At 42.9% G+C, this 19,477-nt stretch overlaps 1 protein-coding gene across 1 annotated transcript; it reads left to right on the forward strand.

Annotated features, from left to right (window-relative positions):
* The first annotated feature begins 609 nt into the window (after nucleotides 1–609).
* mapkapk3 (MAPK activated protein kinase 3) lies at nucleotides 610–17,131 on the forward strand. Its single transcript, XM_049023439.1, has 10 exons — nucleotides 610–1,547; nucleotides 9,134–9,273; nucleotides 11,161–11,225; nucleotides 11,565–11,644; nucleotides 11,775–11,901; nucleotides 11,998–12,073; nucleotides 12,232–12,356; nucleotides 14,586–14,671; nucleotides 14,848–14,928; nucleotides 16,187–17,131. The coding sequence occupies exons 1-10, from the start codon at nucleotides 1,272–1,274 to the stop codon at nucleotides 16,340–16,342; spliced, it is 1,212 nt and encodes a 403-aa protein (XP_048879396.1). The 5' UTR covers nucleotides 610–1,271; the 3' UTR covers nucleotides 16,343–17,131.
* Nucleotides 17,132–19,477: the final 2,346 nt, after the last annotated feature.

Below are 19,477 nucleotides of genomic sequence, written 5' to 3' on the forward strand. Positions count from 1 at the left end.
CGCACCCACTGATAACTTTACTCCGGTACATTGATCGATGTGTTTTGTTGCCAAAAAAATGTCGAGATCAGCAGAGTCCCCTATAGAGTGCGGGCCCAGGGTTGCCCCCCGCCTCCTATTCCACACCTCTCCATTTCTCGTTGCAAGTAACTTAAACTAACTAATCTCTTTAAACTATAGGTCACCAATTTCCGTTTAATCCCCATCTAGACTATTACAGTAAAGTGTACAAAAATGCATGTATATGAAAACCGCATCCACTTATCGAAAGCAATATTAGTTACTTTTCATCTGGAATATTGACATTGTACGATATTTTTAAAGGCATTCATCCAACCATTCTTCCGTTAGTTTCCCATGGCAATTTAACCGGTACGGGTTTTTAGGTGTCTTTCATCAAGGATGAAAGCAAATCTTAATATCTCTGAATTTTGTAATAAATATTGTAGCCCATACATGAAACTTTCCTGATTTTTAAAACGTGGTTTAAAACCGAACCACTTGATGATTGTGACGAACGTAGTGTTCTTCAGTCTTTCGTTTCCAATCTGCACTGTGTCTTTAAGATATGAGCCCTTGAGAAATTGCGCTTCATTTGCTGGCAGCGCTTGCGTAAGAGACAGTCTTTTAAAGACAGGACGCCTTCGGATCGGCGACACCGCGCACGGTACTGCGCTTGGTTTCGGACTGGACTTACAAATCAGTTGTAATGTTCCGTTTGAACATTGTTCTCGTGAGTTAATATAGTTCTAAGAGAATGAAAAGCACCCGTGGTACGATTATGACAGTGAGTTGCTGCTTGTTTAAAAATAAATTAAGATAGATCAGATAGCCTACTTTGCGATATATGTAGCCTAAAATTTATTATCTCAATGTTAAACCTGTAATGCTTTTTGATATCTGAACTTTTTTACTAAAGCTTTTAAAATCGAAAAACTTAGAAAAGACTGATCGTATGTAATTTGCGATTTTTTTATTTGTCTTGGTTTAAAATAGGCTGGTAAACTTCACCTGAACTTACATTCAACTGTAAATGTGCTTAACATAAATACAGGTCAAACCAGTCGGAAGATATGAGTTTCTTGTGAATCATCAAAGAGATACCGCCAAAGAGAATAAGATTTCGCTAATAGATTCTAAACTTGCACTCATTTTTTAACTTACACTTTTGACATTTAAGGGAATTTTTTATTCAATTACAACGGATCCAACACTGTTCTGGGCGTGACGTAATAATTTAATAAGAGAAGAAAAAGAAGAGCTGACAGAACATGCTGCACAATGGCGAGGACAACGAGAAGTCCGACTGCCCGCAGACCGAAAATGATAGTAAAAGTCCACTGACACCATGCGACGAACCGGCACAGAAGCCCAAGCGCGCCGGCAGCCCGACGCACTTCTCACTGCCGGGCGTCCCCAAGATAGAAATCAAACGTAATTCGGTTACGGATGACTACAAGATATCCAGCCAGGTCCTGGGTCTGGGCATCAACGGAAAAGTGCTGGAATGCCATAACAAAAGGACGGGGGAGAAGTGCGCCCTGAAGGTACAGTCGGCGCCGCTGCCCGAGCTGTGTGTGCGCGTATGCCAGCAAATCGAGGGCTTCCACGTTTACAGCGCTTCGTGAAACCTAATACAAAGAGAAAAATTTGACTTCTTGAATTCTCACAGTTCCTTCAGCCTCGCTTCCTCATCCGCTCTCTCATCTTTCCCCGCTACCACATTATATGAAAGGCGATCTCTTAAATGCAGGAACTCCCAAACTCCGTATAATTTTCAACGCGAACAATTGGGCCTTAATTCACTGACAAAAAAGACGCAATACTCCTTATTGTAAGTTTCACAATTTGTTCCGGCCTGCCTGTACTTTACCTCGAAGTTGATCCCAAATGTCAAAGAACTTAAAGTTACTTAGAAAGTGAAAGAACTTAAAGAAAGTGAAATAACGTAAAGTTACTTAGGATACAGCTTAGTAATCTAAATGAAAAGCTCTGTTTATTGGGGAATGAATGGCGTAAAATTAAATATGGTATCAAATGCGGATCAAACGCATTGTTTTCATTCTAGGCAAACCTGCACCTGGCTTTATTATTGGAAATAATAATGTTTCTACTTGTGATGCCTCTTGGACCCTGAGCTCTGGGTGGAGTGTAAGTGTGTGAGTTGATGTTACACGAAAGTGGTTTACCTACCGAAGGAGACTGGTTTCTGGCTGGTACATGCAAGAGCGCGAACGCTGCCGTCATATTTCGAGCTTAGTCAGCAGTTGGATTTAGATTTCTGGGCGACTGGGGATTACCGTCCTCGGAGCCTCGCATCACTGGGAGCTGGTTTTAGCACAACGAGCACCATTCTGGGTGTGCAATGGAAACCTGTCAACACGTTGGTCCAAAGGGACGAATTTACACACTGCGTGTAAATCTAGCCTGCCTTTACAGCATATTGGCACTAAGTCTGCGCAATAACAATCAAGTCCAGCTTGGTGGCTCATATTGCCTCTGCTGTGGACAAGGACATATTCAGAGCCGTCGCGATAGTTGAATTCTGTACTTAAGCGTCATGTTTACATATAATGGTGATGGCTTATTTCATAGTAACATTCATTTAAAAAGACCGAACACATCCATATATTTGTCTTTGTTGACCCCGACATATTCTTTATTGTTATACACAACAGTGACAACTAATTAAATTTTGTGTATAATGTATTTGCGTTCCTTTTTAAGTTATTTTCAATAATTTGATCTTCAAAAATTGTATCATCTGTTACTCAGGGACGTTGTTATTGTCGTCATTATTATGACGCGTAAGCCCATTTTATGATAGCAAAAGGTTTCTGCTTTTCTTCCGTTTGTAAATATGCTGATTTTAAAAGATGGATGTTTCATTAACTGAGCCGTTTCCCTTGAGTGAGGTAAGGACTTCATATGTTGTAATAGTCATATATAACATTAAACCAATTATAGCATTGATGAGTTAGTCCTCTGCTGATTTAAAAAACAATTTTTTATGTTTTTTATTATGCAAACTATTTTTACCAGACTATAGCTAGTATACAGATGTCGGGAAGTGTGTTCATGTCTTGATGGCTTTAATATGTAGTTTCAGGAACAAGGTTATTTTTCTATCTATAGCACTGAGGGCTTGGGTCCTCTGTCACCAGTGAGCCATCCGCGCGCGTCTTTCGCCCCCCGTCCTGCAGCTGCTCTCGCGTATCTTTTTCACGACCTCATGGGTCACAATTCACTGCTCAGTCGGAGCTGGAAGGAGCCCCATCCTCGCAGTTCGTGTCACGCCTTCGGCTCCGCTTTCTCTGAACGCCTTGGCTCGGGCCCCTTAAACTGGGGCCCCTCTGGCCCCCGTAAGGCTCTCATATGGAAAAGCAAACTCAAGGAGTAATTAGTGTAGCTCCATTGGATCGTGAATAAATAACCCAACTAAGCCATAAAACAAGTAAGCCATTGCAACTAAGCCATTCCATACTATATATTATATCAATAAAACTGTATTACCTTTATAGGTATAACTTTGCACAGCTGTCTTCTCAGTCCTATCCCAAGGTCATTAATGTGTAGCAGTCTTATCTCCACCTTTGTGCCTGGATCCAGAAACGTATGTGTGATATGTTCTGCACTGATAAGCATGCTCAAAGTAGAGTTAATAAACCGCCATGCGTTCGTTAATGCTTTTAATAACCAAGTAAAGGTTAGTGAAGGAAATTTGGTTTTTCCAGCCACTTCTTCTTTGATTAATTTTTTTTTCCTAAGTGGAAACTGAAATGGATTAGAATGGGTGTAATTCACTAAGCCTGGAAGGAATCAATGTGTTTAATAGAATAATCCAATTATCTAAGTTTCTATTGCTTTTTTCTTTATGTGAATGTTTTGTGGGCATTTAGAACAGTTAAGTGGTATTCAGTGTTTAATTTAGCTGTACAGGAAATGCCAGCATTTTCTTTAGTCTTGTGCAGTCTACCATAGCTGGCTCTGTGTCCTAGTTGACTTGACTTCTTGCCACACAAGGATGTGTTGTCTAAGCCAGCGTTTCCCAATCCGGCCCTTGGGGACCCACAGTCGGTCCATGTTTTTGCTCCCTCTGCACTCCCTATCAAATAGTCCGTGTTTTTGCTCCTTCTGCACTCCCTACCAAACAGTCTATATTTTTGCTCCCTCTGCACTCCCTATCAAATAGTCCGTGTTTTTGCTCCCTCTGCACTACCTACCAAACAGTCCATATTTTTGCTCCCTCTGCACTCCCTATGAAATAGTCCGTGTTTTTGCTCCCTCTGAACTCACTACCAAACAGTCCGTATTTTTGCTCCTTCGGCACTCCCTACCAAACAGTCCGTGTTTTTGCTCCCTCTGCACTCACTACTAAACAGTCCATATTTTTGCTCCTTCGGCACTCCCTACCAAACAGTCCGTGTTTTTGCTGGAAGCTGGGGGGGAGCAAAAACGTGGACTGTCTGTGGGTCCCTGAGGACCAGATTGGGAAACACTGGTCTAAGCTTATTTATCTATTGTATTTTGTTTTACTTTGTATTGACAGCCAGCTGAGACTTCTAACAGCGACATAACTGGAGAGTCTTTTTGTGCTAACGGAATTACGGCAAGCTTAAACCAATCATCATTATGATATACAGACAGTAGTCTGACATTTACCTTAATTACATTAACGCTGACCTTATTGCCTCCAAAGCCTGCAACGCTTGCAGTTGTTTGTTCTGTAGAGACACAATTGTCATTGATGAAGTGTTAGATAGAGTGATACAGTTAGATGCCTTCTGGGCATTTCATTGGCTGGTTCCCATTTACAGAATGTTAAGCTTCATCCTGAGCCTGTAGCCTCTCTCCGGATGAATAATTTGGATCAGTCCACGTCTGTGTGGCCTTTTTTTTTTATTGTTTCTCTGAATGTTAGCACTGTACCCAGACCAAGAGCACAGCATGAGTGTCCCATGGAAATTCCACCCCCTCCACACATCTTTCATTCTTTTCACCAGCATTCTGATATAAATACGGGCCTCTTCGACAGCACAGAGTTCTGTTTCCGATGCTCCCCCCCAAAACACTCTCACACACATTTAACGGCTCACTCCGCCCAGTCTGGATTTCATCCTTCCTGTAACCAGTTCATGCAAGGCTGTATCTTCTCTGGACTGGACAGGAGGCTTGATGACAGCGCTGGTGCTTCTTAAACACACAAGCTTTCCCTGTTTTGATGATAAATTAAGTGAGCTGTGTGTTTTGGTAGGTGGTTTTAAGAATGTTTCCTTAATACTTTGTAAGATTTTAAATCAGGAATCCCTTGATATGTTTTATCCATCCATCCATTCATTTTCTGTACCCACTTGTCGTATTGAGGGTCACAGGGGGGTCCAGAGCTTCTAAGGAACAACCCAGCAAGGGGCGCCAACCTATCACAAGACAGATGTGTTTCATTAGCGTATGAAAAAGGTTTGTAGTGTTTTTTTGTGAGGAAAAGTTGCCTGCAGAGAATAAAAAAAAAGATATAGAAAGGATGTGAGCAGTAAAGTTTATCCCTCATAGATGCTAGAGAACCTTCAGCGTTTGAGAAAACATTATTAAACCCTTAATCACAATGTATGCCATGATCTCATCTTTCCGCATATCTTGAGTCATCAGCCATTACCAGTTAGCCCGACCAGTTACTAGCCTTTTTTCTCATCACACTAGTGAATAATTTTACCGTTTGGCAACTGTTACAAAACAACCTCTGTCACCTTTATTCGAAATATCCATCGACAAACTTTTGCCACCTCGTTCCGCTTTCCCCTGGACTCCTTCATTTACACTTATTTTACTTACACGCCAGTTTTTTGCATAGTTGAGTTAGTATTTTCACCTTCTGCACCTCTGTCCCGCTCTTTGGCTCTGCTGGAGCTTAATCATTGTTCTTGCTTTACTCACACAGACATCCTTCTTTCACCCCCCCTCGTGCGTTACATCATGTGTGTTATCATACAGGAGGCATCTCGTAAACAGTCATCTCAGGATTAACCAAGTCAGTGTTTCTCAACCAGGTCCTCGGGGATCCCCCTAGATGGTCTATGTTTTTGCTCCATCCCAGCTCTCTACCAGGAGCAAAAATGTGGACTGTCTGGGGGTCCCTGTGGATTGGTTTAAGAAACGCTGGATTAAGTCAAGCCGAAAGATGGAGGTTTCTCTATAAATGTATTTGTTATATTTATCTGTCATACCTTATAACTCTCCATCTCCGTCTTGTGGCTTCAAAGGCTACAAAAATGTAGGATAATGGTTTTTTTGGGACACAGGAGTGCAAGCGATACTGTGCTGATCGGGTTTAAGCCGGGTGCTTTTTCTTTTGATATTTGGGTGCCATAGCAACATCTCTCGGAAAACTGTCACTTCAGAATTCAATTTGCCTGATACGTGCATCAATTTAAGGTTTCCGGCTGAGGATAATTTAGTTTTTGTAATGCTGGCATCTTTTGAAGGCTATGGGTCCCAGCACAGTGCCCTGAAGGACGTCCCATTTAAACGCGCTGGGAAGATGTGCCAGGTTGTCGTGGATCTGCGTTTTTGGTCTTTAATCTGTGAGGAATTATTCACAACGAAACAAAAGAAATTTGTGTAATAGCAACCGTGCTGTAAGAGGCATTCTGGGAGGATTGTGAAGTGTGACATCAGGCTGTAATTTCAGTCTGAAAGGCTCAGAGCCATGACCTCTGTTAGAAAACACAGGCGAGCCCTTTGCCGCCTGAACTGAAAGAGCTGATTCACAGCTGTGTTTTTGGCCAAAAGCCATATTTTCATTTTTCATGTTTCCAATTGTCCCACATATAACTGTCCCCTTCCCTGCAAGTCTGCCGCCTGAATTTCAACCATATTCCTTGGAGCGCAGATGACAATAAAAGCTCGAAACTTGAAACTCAAATTGCTTTTTGATAAAAAAAGAACATTTATGGGGGAGGCCTTTCCCTCCAGATTACGCAGATGAAGAAAGGTGCCGCTGGTCCGGGCAGCTCTGAGGGGAACCTGAGCTGCTACGGTTATGGGGTCTGGTGCTTACGTCATAACCACATGTCTATAAGCTGAAGACACACTGAGGACCGGGCGGCCGTGTCTCTCCCACACGAGGAGAGCGACCAGGACGCGGGCAGGGGCTCGGACTCCAAGGCTTGCCGTGCCTTGTGAACAGGAGGGTCACGGGTTGCCAGTTCCCAGAAATATTTGATGACGAAAGTCAGCTGAGTCTGTCGGATGGCCAGGAATGCGGCCCATGTGTCAGGAACACTCGCTGGTGACCGAGTTAAGCGGAGCATAATGGGGAGAAAGAGACAGAGAGCTGAGCCGCGCGGAGCGCAGAGCGCGTGGCTCGCGGTTTATGGCTGCCTTGATGCTTTTTCACCGGGGCGACATCCCGCCTCGTGATCTTCTTCGGAACTCTATGGAACTGAGAGTGAAATGTATTATAAACAACCCTGTCTGGCCCTGGCTTTTTCATCAGGTTGTAGTGAACTGCACATTGAATAAAGAAATGCGAATCCCTCACCAGCAAAGCCTTTACCCTCCTCTGCGGGACTCAAGTCGAGGGTGTACGGCCTGGCTGGAAGGCCTCTGCCGTTACTGAGCTGATTATAGGGATATAAGGGAGCTGATAATAGGGGTTACTGAGCTGATATTGTTAGGAGACTGTACATTTTGGTGTAGGCCTTGTGGGTAGGCCTGTCTCCTAGCCAGGATTCTAAATAGAAAAGGGGTTAGTGAAGATGTCAGGGGTGTGGGTGTAGGTATGTATGCCTTTCCTGTAGTTATGTATGTTTAATAAATTTGCTGACCAACGAAGAAGTTCAACAGTATATAAACAAGATTTTTTTTTATTTATAGTTAATAGTAATATGTAATGTTATATAATAAAAAATATTGAATATAGAAATATAATATATATACTTTTTTTGTTTTACCAAGGCACCAAGTGAACAAACGAAAACACTTTCATACATTTTTATGTCAATCTATTAAAAGAAGCTATTTGATCGATTCCCCCTAAAAATAGCATTTGCCATATAACTGGTGCTTGTTGCCTTTACCAGCAATGAATAAAACCAAATGTCACTTATAGATATTACTCAGTCTCTCCCGGCACCACGGAGGAATCTTGGCATCTCTCCTGCAAGCAGGGCTGCTTCGTCTCAGTGACATTTGTGGCTTTACAGTCATGAATGCGGAACGTTGTCTGAGAAGTCTTTTAGGACCATGCATTTATCTTTTTATCAGTAAGCAGTGATTTCAGGCCGGCTACGCATCTTTCTGACGGTGGCTGTGAATGCTGACCTCGGCCGACCTTCAGAGGTCTGACAATTCCTGCGTGTTGTTCTACGTTTGTTTGTTTGTTTGTTTTGTTTCCTGGATTTTGGCAGTAAAGCCCTGAGCTTTGGCCCTTACTGGACTGATGGGGATCTACAGCAGTCTGCAGAAATTAATTTTATTTGTATGGTGTGACGCACTTCTAAAATCAGGCAGCTGTCAGCTTCACTCTGACGGTAGGGGGTCAAAGGTGGTCTAACCCAAGTATATAGATCATTGTCAGGGTGCTCAAACAGTGAGTTATCTTCTTAGAGGAAATTAATTTTCATTATCATAGGGTCAATAACATTATGAGCATATCATACTAAATACCCGACTTGGTGTAATTTTTTTCTCAGATGTTCCGTTCCAGTCTTATTATGTTCTTGCTGTGTTGTAAGTTGTTGTGTATTTCTTGTTTTGTTGTTGTGTAGCTCCTGCTCCAAAATTGCTTACACTTGTAACATTCACTTACACTTACACTTGTGCATTGATTGGAAGCTCAGCATAGCTGCACACTTTCCTAGTCAGCTCCTTGACAGCATGTATGTTTGTAATGTACTATTTGCCTCACTTGTGTGTAACTCTAGATAAAAGCATCCATGTTAAATGTAAATGTGACTACAAATCACGAAAAGATCTAACTCTAATTCTGGTTGGAACATGAACAAAATCAGACTGGATGTAATTTGTTTCAGTATAGTGTGTGTGTATGTATGTGCCCATGCTCTGTGTGTCCAATGTAATGAACGTATCAGTGCACCCATTAGCTAACCCATAATTAAAACTGTCCTTTTCACAGATCCTGTACGATAGCCCCAAGGCGCGGCGAGAGGTGGAGCTGCACTGCCGGGTGTCGGGGGGTCCCTACATCGTGAAGATCCTCAGCCTCTATGAGAACATGCACCATGGCAAGAAATGTCTCCTCATCATCATGGAATGGTGGGGATCCTCGCTCTTTATGTTCTCACGCCTCGGCCGTCCTCCCGCTGTCCACAGTCAGCTGATACCGTCTTATCGCACACACATGTCTCAAAAGCCAAGGGGGCTGGTGACTGTCAGCTTATCTTGTGTGTGAATATGTGTGTTGCTGATATAATGAGGCTAAAGATAGCAGATCGGCTTCTTAACACATCGTTCTGACTTGGAGATGAAAGAGGTTTTTCTTTCATGATAAACCAGCAGATTTTTGATTCCATTCATCCATCTTCGAATCACTTTTCCTGATCAGTTGTCACAGGAGGCCTGAAGCCGCAAGCGGCTGGGGTACACCCTGGCTGAGATGCCAATCAATCACAGGACACATACACGCTACGGGCAATTTAGAGTTGCTAATTAGCCTAAATACATATCTTTGGACTGCTTGAGGAATTAGAGAAAATCCATGACACAGGGGGAATGTATAAATTCAGTACATATTCAGCAAAGGTAGGATTTCAGCCCCCAACCTTGTAGATGTGAGGCATGGGTGCTGTTCACTGAGCTGCCATACTTTTTGAGTTTTCCTTCACACCGTTGTGTGAAGATGGTGACCAGCAGCTTCTCACCTGCACTTTGACCTGCAGTACATCTGAAGGGTTCCTTGGAAAGACCTGCCATCTGTTCATTTACTCCACCATCGACGCACCGGTCACACTCATGTAGAATAGTCACAGTCTGTCACTGGGGTGAGTTAATGAGTCCTGGAACCAACCCTACAAGTTCTTGGATGAACTGGGGTTTTCTTTATTGCTTCCTGGATTTTGGCAGTAAAGCCAGTCCTGAAGGCATTCACTGCTTTCCCAATCGAGTCTGACTGCTAAGCTAGAAGCTAGAAGCCTTAAAAGTGGAATAGTAGTCCTTCCTGGGCCGATGGTGATCTACAGCGGTCTGCAGCAGTATGTTTTTATGATATAGTATGACGCACTTCTAAAATCAAGCAAATGACAGTGATTGTACAGGCCAACCGTGGTCTGGCAACTACATATATACAATTGTTAGAGTATTGCACAACTGAGTTTTACTGCTGAGGTTATGGAATAGTTTCCAGCAAACCGCTGTTACAGTTTTGAACCATCAGCATTTCCTCTACTGGTCTGATGCTGCTTTTACCCTGGTTCTGCACTGGTTCTATTCAGTGCTAGTGCCCATTACACCTACCATGATGTGGAGATCTGTTATGCACTCTTACATCCATCCATGTTCCCTAAGCAGTACAGGGTCATGGCGAACTCAGGGCCTTTCCCAGGAAGTATAAGCGGAGTACGCCCTGGACAGGATACCAGTCTGTCACAACACGTGCACAAGGGGCAATTTAGAAACACCAGTTCAACTCCATGTCTTGACTGTGGGAGGAAGCCAGAATTCCAAGAGCAAATCCATGCAAACAGAATGAGTTTGCATGTCTTTCTACATGACAGCGAATTTGCCTATGCTGGAGTGTTGTCTATATACGATTTGGTTGCAGTGGAGTGTTGTTTGTATGCGATTGGTTGCAGTGGAGTGTTGTTTGTATGTGATTGGTTGCGTGGAGTGTTGTTTGTATGCGATTGGTTGCGTGGAGTGTTGTTTGCATGCGATTGGTTGCGTGGAGTGTTGTTTGTATGCGATTGGTTGCGTGGAGTGTTGTTTGTATGCGATTGGTTGCGGTGGAGTGTTGTTTATATGCGATTGGTTGCGTTGGAGTGTTGTTTATATGCGATTGGTTGCGGTGGAGTGTTGTTTATATGCGATTGGTTGCGTTGGCTTTCATATTGAAATATTGCACTTTCCCTTAAATTCCCCTACAACTTTATTTGCATTGTCTGAAATCACAGTGTCCTGCATTAAAGATCCCCTTTGTCATTTCAGTATGGAGGGTGGAGAGCTCTTCAGCCGGATTCAACATCGTGGAGACCAGGCCTTCACAGAAAGAGGTGAAGTTTTGTGTGTATGTGGCAGGCAGGGGCATCAGAAGCATTTTGAATGTGAGGGGACACGCTGGCATAACACTAATATTTTATGTTAAATGGGGGGGGGGGGTCCAAACAAATAATTATGAAATGTGAGGGGAACACGTCCCCCTCAGATTTAATGGCGGCGACGCCCATGGTGGCAGGGATGGGGGGTGTGGGGGAGGGGCAAGACTTGCCGAAATCCATGGGATCATATGGGGTGCGTGGTTTGATTTTCATTTCCATTGTTTTTGTTGGCTTTAGTGCTTGTCAGTTACTGATTCATAACATGGGGTAACTCTGTATTCTTTCTGTTACTAGAGTGCTCGCAAATCATGAGAGATATTGGTACGGCCATCGAGTACCTGCATAACATTAATATTGCCCACAGGGATGTGAAGGTGAGATGGGGGCGCAGCAAGCTGCATAGCTTATCTTTGAGGTTTAGGGGTGGAGGCAGAGTTGGTGGTAGCAGCAGACCTGCTATTATGTCTGGGGAGAAGAAGGTGACACATTTCCCTTCTGCCCCAGCCTGAGAACCTGCTGTACACAACTAAACAGAGCAACTGTGTCCTGAAGCTCACAGACTTCGGCTTTGCCAAAGAGACCACTCTGCACAATCCCTTACAGACCCCCTGCTACACACCCTACTACGTAGGTAGGTATTACCAAAGGCAGCAAGTGAAGGGTAAAATTTTCTAGGATGGGCCTGTGGATTCACTCCCGTTCATTATCGATTTGTGTTGCCTGTCAGCCCCAGAAGTACTCGGACCAGAGAAATACGACAAGTCATGTGACATGTGGTCTCTTGGTGTCATCATGTACATTCTGTGAGTACAGATTGTGTGTGAAAATCTTGGGGACGTTGTGTTTCCAGTGATGTCTACTCGTGTGTGGGAATTCCTCTTGCCAAGGAACCTCCTGCCTTTTCTCTAATGTTGTTCTCCTTTCATGATAAGCAAAACTTGCTCTCTGTCCCCCCCTAAAGGCTATGCGGGTTCCCGCCATTCTACTCCAACACTGGGCAGGCTATCTCCCCCGGGATGAAGCGCCGCATTCGGATGGGAGAGTACGAGTTCCCCAAGCCCGAGTGGGCCGACGTGTCTGAGGAAGGTGCGTATTACCCACGGAGTTGTGGGAGATTTCTATGGCAGGAGATTATATTAGAAACACCTGCTAAATGTCACTAAACAGGACAAGTATGGAGCTCACTGGCCTTTAGCACATATATCTAATGTATGTTTCCACACTGGAAAGGTGTCTCTCAGACTAGGGGTTGGCAAGCTGACAGTTTTATATCGTGATCAGCCTTGAGGACGTCCACAATCTACTTTTCATGTGAATCTTAGAGACTGTGATCTTTTATGTGCTCTTACTAATATTTCAAAACTTCACATAAAACTTCGATGTTCAGTAGTAATACGTGTCACTGCCATGCCGATATCTCACCGAGTTGTTTTTCAAATATGTCACGCATGAATGAGACGCTGTGATAGAGACATGTAATATAATTTGGCCAATCAGCACAGCCATCTGGTAGGAAGTCATATTCTTGGTTTGTGACCGAAGCACAGATGAAAGTTGTAATAACCCAATTTGTACCACCTGCCTGATTTGTACCTGGCATGTCTCTTCATTATATTTTCTGGCACTCCATTCATCCTGCCAGTTTACGGCAAACCATATTTTCTATATTTACAGCACGTTACAGTGGTCATTTTATTGTTTAGCAAGAACTGATTCTAGCTGAGTGATGTATCAAATTGAAATTCAAATTGAAATTGCGATTTCAAAGAACGTGATTAACAAATTGCAAAATGTCATGGAACAAAGTGGTACAAATTGGACACCATCGTAAAATATACCATAAAGTGTAATGCTGTGAATGTGCGGACGTGAGAGGTACAATTCACGCATGCAGACTCAGCTATTTCTCAAAGCAAAGTTACCTGTAATCTTTGTCGAGCCACGGTCTGCACTTCGGGCGGTAATCTGACAAATCTATTCAACCACATTAAAAGGAAGTATCCAACACAACTTCGTTTAGTACTTAAAATAAAGTTTAAACGAGGATTTAATTACCATTTTGAAAAGTGCGTAGGTTTGTTCGAATTTGGAAATTCTTGACAATACATTTCAAAATTGGGAAAAAAGACAATTTAGATCTTTGTTCAGGACTGTGTGCTATAAAGATCGCAATATGATTTTTTTGGGAAGGCCGCCCACCCCTATCACAGACTATATCTGCATTCGGAACGGCGTAACTGGCTGGTTCCTTTGCAAATGCAGCTCGAATGATATAAGATTATGGTAGCCGGTACTAAAAAAGACACAGATTTCTAAAGGAATCTCACTTCTGTTTTTAATTCAGTTAATTTCGTTTTTATATAATGCCTTTCACAACACAGTTGCCCCAATGCACGTGATAAGAGTGTGTGGCAATTCATTATTACGTGATTTATATAAAATGATGCATGGATCAGAGTAAAAAGGGAAGAGCGTACGAAAGAATGGCAGAACACAATGAAGGAGAGGAACCAAAAATTCCTGAGTAAGGGGAAAAAAAAACCTCTGGGTGTCCAAGGTCAACGGGCAGGGACACATTCATTGTGCCAGTTATATGCTCTGTCAGAACTCTCAGGGAATCTTTAAGAAGTGGAATGGAGATTGGATCAAAGTGTTAGGTGTTGTAGTTAATAGTTAATAGTGTTTCTAAATCTTTTTCAGCAACTCTTTCAAAGACATTTAGCATTTGTTTGCATCAGAATTATTTGTGGGCTGTTGGAATGTGCTTGTAGTCTAATGTTGATAATTTAATGGTGAAACGAGTCCATAAAATGTTCACTACTAATGTTACTTGGTAGCAGAGGTTCAGCCTTATGTTAGATGAGCTATTGTCTTAAAAATGTAGTGAAGGTTATTTCTATTGCCATCAACAAAGTTAGAGTAATAGTCTGATAAAGCCCTTCATAGGGCTTTCTTATATTGTTGCCGGTTTTCGGACTATGCCAACTTCAACACCTCTAACTCCACAGACTTCCCTTTGCACTGTAATCTGCGTCATTCCTGTTTATGGGAATGTGTGTAATCATTACACAATGGAGAATGTCTACTGGACGTTTATTCATCCTAAACAACCAACCATTTGTATGAAAGTTGTTGGCGATTCTGTTAGCATGAGTAGTAGAAATAATGTTTGCGCGACTTATGACACTCGTAAATTCTAGCGGATTGTTTCCAGTCGGGTGCAGGGTCATAATGATCTGTTCCATCACAGTCACAGGGAAAGGCTCACCCAGCATTCACACTTCATTGCGGTTTGAATTCTCATTTCTTATACAGCCAAAAACATCATTATCCAGCTGCTAAAGACAGATCCAAGCGAGAGGATGACCATCACCCAGTTCATGAACCATCCCTGGATCAACGTAGGTTCTCTCGCTGTTCTTTCTTTGCTTTGCTATGACGTTTGCCTCTGCATGTGTTCTTTTCGCTTGAACTTTATTTCATTTGGAGCATCTTGCGTAGATTTCTGTTGAGTTACTTTGGGCATGTATCGCTTTCTTTCAGCCTCTGCTGTTTGGAATTTGTTTTCTCATTGCAGCAGTCAATGGCTGTCCCCCCAACACCACTGCACACCACTCGTATTCTGGCGGAGGACAAGGAGATGTGGGATGAGGTGAAGGTGAGTGAGGGACATCTAGTGGTGTATGGGGGTAGTGCGGGTGCTTTCAGAAAATCCATTCTAAACACAGGGGTCGCAATTTCACTTTTGGAATATAGTACTACCCAGATTAAGTTACAGGTTGCAGGTTAACTGGAGAGGCTGCATGTGTATCCTTCATTATTCAGGTTTTCCTGGTAGCTTCAGTCTCCCTTTCGGAAATCTCAGACACTAGGCTATCTGCTTCCCAGTAAAGGTGAAATATAGACTACACAGAAAAGAAGCTAATACTTCCGGTTGGGTTAAAGGCTTCTGCTGTTACAGACGGCAGACACCAGTCAGTGTAATAGGCCACCAGGAGAAAATCAGATTACCTGAACAGGTATATGTGTGTGTCTGTTGAAAATGACATTGCATGATTCACATATAAATACATGCAGTTTGATCTTAATATGCTTGTAGTGGATAACTTACCTGTACAGTATAGTACTCCTACTAATAACTCATGGCACTATATTTCTTTTTGCTAAAACTACAACTGGTTTTTCCTATAATTCATTAGATGTATTGCTAAATATTTCAAAGCAGGCTTCATTATTTAGGATTTATTATATTTATTCATTAGCTATTTTTGTGACCTGTGCTAGAAGACTGTTATACATTTAGATTCACATTTATTTTATTATCCAGTTCAGGATTATAGTGAATCTGAATCCTATTCTAGGACATACAGGGAACACCCTGATCAGGATGCCAGAGCAACACAGGACAAGCTCTTATGGGAAAAACCCTAATCCCAAATATGACAAGCTTAACCCGTACCGAGCCCTAACCTTAACCTAAAATACAAGACTTTTGGCCTTTTTAGGTTTTTGATTGTAGTTACACATTTTTAGAAAATTGAGTTTCCCCTTGTGGGGACTGAAAAAATGACAGGTTTTTAACTCATTGTGGGGACTAATACAAACATAGCCCCCCTCCCCCCAAACACACACACACTATGTCCAAACAACTGAGTTCTCCCAACTTTAACAGTCCAAAGACAGAGGGTTCAGAATAATCAGTGATTCCAGTCTGCTTACAATCTGCTTTCAGTCTGGCAATGCCCTAAGCATCCCACTCAGAATGTAGACAACTTTGTGTCCTATTGTTTCTCTGCTGTCTACAGCAATGACAGGATAAGTACTTACTGACTATTTATGAATGGGTGGGTTGGTCCTGTACATGTCATGTGGATCCTTTAAGGATCATCTGACACCTTCGCTGCTCTCTCCTACAGGAGGAGATGACCAGTGCCTTGGCCACCATGCGTGTGGACTATGACCAAGTGAAGATCAAGGACCTGGACACGTCCAGCAACGCGCTGCTCAACAAGAGACGCAAGAAGGCCGCCGCCAAAGGGAAGATGGGAAGCACTGTGTGTAACAGCCAGTGAGAGCTGCAGTGTGATGAAGGACGGGTGATGGAATTGGGTGGAACAGCTGGTCCTGCAGCTGGCGAGTGCATTAGAGGGAGGGTGGCACTGCGGGTAAAGGCAGTGAGAGGTACATCATGGCAATTCGGAATGGGTTCTTCGAACACTAGGAAGAAAATACAGTCTAGAGTGGCATTCTTTAAGGGTGACATTAATCCTTAGTCCTGTTCCCTGGTGCACACTGGCAGTGTGCCTACTTCTACTGCACTATGTGTATCCAGAGAGCTGCCTCTCCAAACGAATCCCATTCCAGCATCTGGAAGATGAGCAGCAGCAGTGACCAATCCCGAGCCGCAATGCCTCCCTTTTCACCTATTGAAATGCCTGGGATGCTCTTGGCCCCTCCTACCAGTCCCTTCTGGGCTGCACCTTGTACTTGTGACTACAGAAATGTTGCTATATTGGCTTTGCGGCCAAGGCCTCAGAAACTGGAGGAAATGCAAAGGTTTTTTTTTTTTTTTTTTCCGTGTGGAATCTTTCCTTCTCATTTTCTGTCTTGCTTGTACAACCCAGAGCATCAGAAGCTGGTAGCAATTGCAGCAGGTAAATAAATGTTCAGTATTTTTTTCTGAAGACACTGTGTTACATTTAATGCTCCACAAGTGTCGATCACAGAAACATTATGTCATTGCAGAGTAAAAGAAGATTGTATTTAGTCATTACACTGCCATTATTATTTGTATTGTTTGTGTCCGGCTTCACTGTTATCTACACCAACATGATGTGTCAAATAAAACACACTGGCGCAGACTTTTTCACAGTGTCTGTCACTAAAATGACAACATCTTGGTCCAACTGGTGCCATATTTCCATGTTATGTCATATGTGATGGATGAGGGTGCATGCTGGATGAATAACTTGTGATACAGAACTCTACTTCCCATAAGGCCCCAGGATCAGGTCACCTGATGAATTGGCCTGTGACTAGAAAGATGCCAAAATAAAATGCAGGAAGCTTCCAGGAGATTTAGCATTCAGTATAAGGGCTGAATCAGGGGGTGTAGCTTATTTCTTTATTTTAATTTATTTATCCTTTCCGTTGTGTGGCTGCATTTAAGAAAGAACGTTTAGCAACTTGGCTTTCGCAAATAGCTTATAAATTTGCAGATGAACATTTTGGAATTCTGGCCAGTTTTTCAGTTGCATTTTTCATCTGTGATTTCACCTGTTAGCTGTGCTCAGGCATGAAAATCATACCATTAATAATTAAACTTAATAGGATTTAATAAGCGGTCAAAAAAGGAGCCAGTGAAGTATTTTGGCCTTCACACAGGGAACTCTCCTTTACATTGGCACCCAGCTAAAATCCATTTTTAAAGAAACGTGACAGATGTGAGCGGACACTGCCATCAAACTCGGGGCCTGTGTCCGATAGTCTTTCATTCTTTGCAATAACTGCAAAACAGGCGCCAGGTGTTTAATTCAGGGAGCATCTATAGCAAACAATAACAAGGCATAGATTAGCATCACGCTAATCATGTTGAGCCAGGTGTTTACCTGCCATTCATGTGTAGGCTTTGGGTTAGCATATTGTACTTAGCAATGTTCTAACTTCACGCTCGAAGATGTGTATATACCCCTCAACCCTAAAACGCTTTGTGTTTATAAATGTGTTTCTATAGTGACAGCTGATAAACACCAACACGTTTTGACCTGTACGTTCATCAGTACCCTGTGTAAAAACAGGCTTTGCCTACAGTACGATTTAATGCATCTTAACTGGATTACGGTCCACCTCTTCTGCAATAAGGCAACTGTTATTCCACTGGAGTTCGAGCCAAGGATGTAACTTTGTTTTGGTTTAAACAGTGAGGGGGGAGGGGTTGAGATGTCCACCTATGTAGGGGGAAATTTATGCCCATGGTTTGAGCTAAAGAAGGTAGGGGCGCTGTGAGATTTTTTTTAAATGCGTGTGTTTATAAAAGTGTGGAAGACAGATGGGATTAAAGAAAATCAGGAATATCGGCCCACCACTGGATTGGCGCAGTGGGAAGCAGTGTCACATCACACCAGCAGGACTGGGAGGTCAGGACATCGGTCATGCTCTGTGTGGCTGTGAAGGACGCCAATGTATGATTCTCGCAAAACATGCAGCATGGCAAATCACTGTTCCTAAATTGTCCATAGTAAGTGCATTTGCGCTATACTGAACTAGCATCCCATCTAGGGTGCCTCTGGCCTTGTGCCCTGTGCTGCTGGCAGGAAGTTCCAAGCTCCCTGCAGCCATGCATTAAATAAGAAGATGAATGATAGATGGATCACTACTCAAAGTACAGACACTCCTCTACTTACGAACTTTCAGACATACAGACGAAGAGGACCGTAAGTCCAAATTGTGTTCCTTGGTCTCCCGTTTCCTGTCCACAACATCAATTTTTTTTTCTGCGTGCCAATTCTGCCTAGTACGACTTCTGGCCGCTACTCCCGCCGCGCAGCAGCGTAGCCTGCGTACTCCCAGCATCCTAGTTCTTTGTACTTGCGTATACCCTTAAAATGATGTGGAATAATGACTTACGAACATTTCAAATTACGAACGACCATTCCGAACGTATCTCGTTCGCAAGTACAGGAGCGCCTGTATTCTAACCACTAAAGCACGCAATATGGGAAAATTGGATTCCGATTAGGCTTGCATGTTCTATGTGAGCCAATTACCAGTCATCTATATCCGGCGTCACAGAGAAAGACAATAATTTGGTAATCAAAATAAATGAAGGCGTTAATTTGTGTAAAGCGTGGCAGTATTTATTTTTATTTAACAAAGCGACGGACAATTCAGGCAAATAGTGCGTTAAAAACATGCACGCTCTCAGGCATACGCGAAGCTAGGCTGAGTCTCCAGTGAACAGCCGGGTAACTGTAAGCAGTACAGGAGCTTGGCGCTAGAGATTGTTCGAGCACTGTATCTCGTTTCTGCCATTCAGACTGAGGACAAATCTAACAGTTAATACTCACTTGCTGAGCCGGTCCCATTCCCCTTTGGTGTTTTTTCTTTTCTTTTAAAGATGTCCATCCATCTTTTGCTCCTCACTTCATAAAGTGTTCACAGGAGAAGTAGGGAAGGACGCCACATTGGCAAATTTGGAGAACGAGCGA

The sequence above is a fragment of the Brienomyrus brachyistius genome, chromosome 8, assembly GCF_023856365.1.
Source record: "Brienomyrus brachyistius isolate T26 chromosome 8, BBRACH_0.4, whole genome shotgun sequence".
Classification (NCBI taxonomy): Eukaryota; Metazoa; Chordata; class Actinopteri; order Osteoglossiformes; family Mormyridae; genus Brienomyrus; species Brienomyrus brachyistius.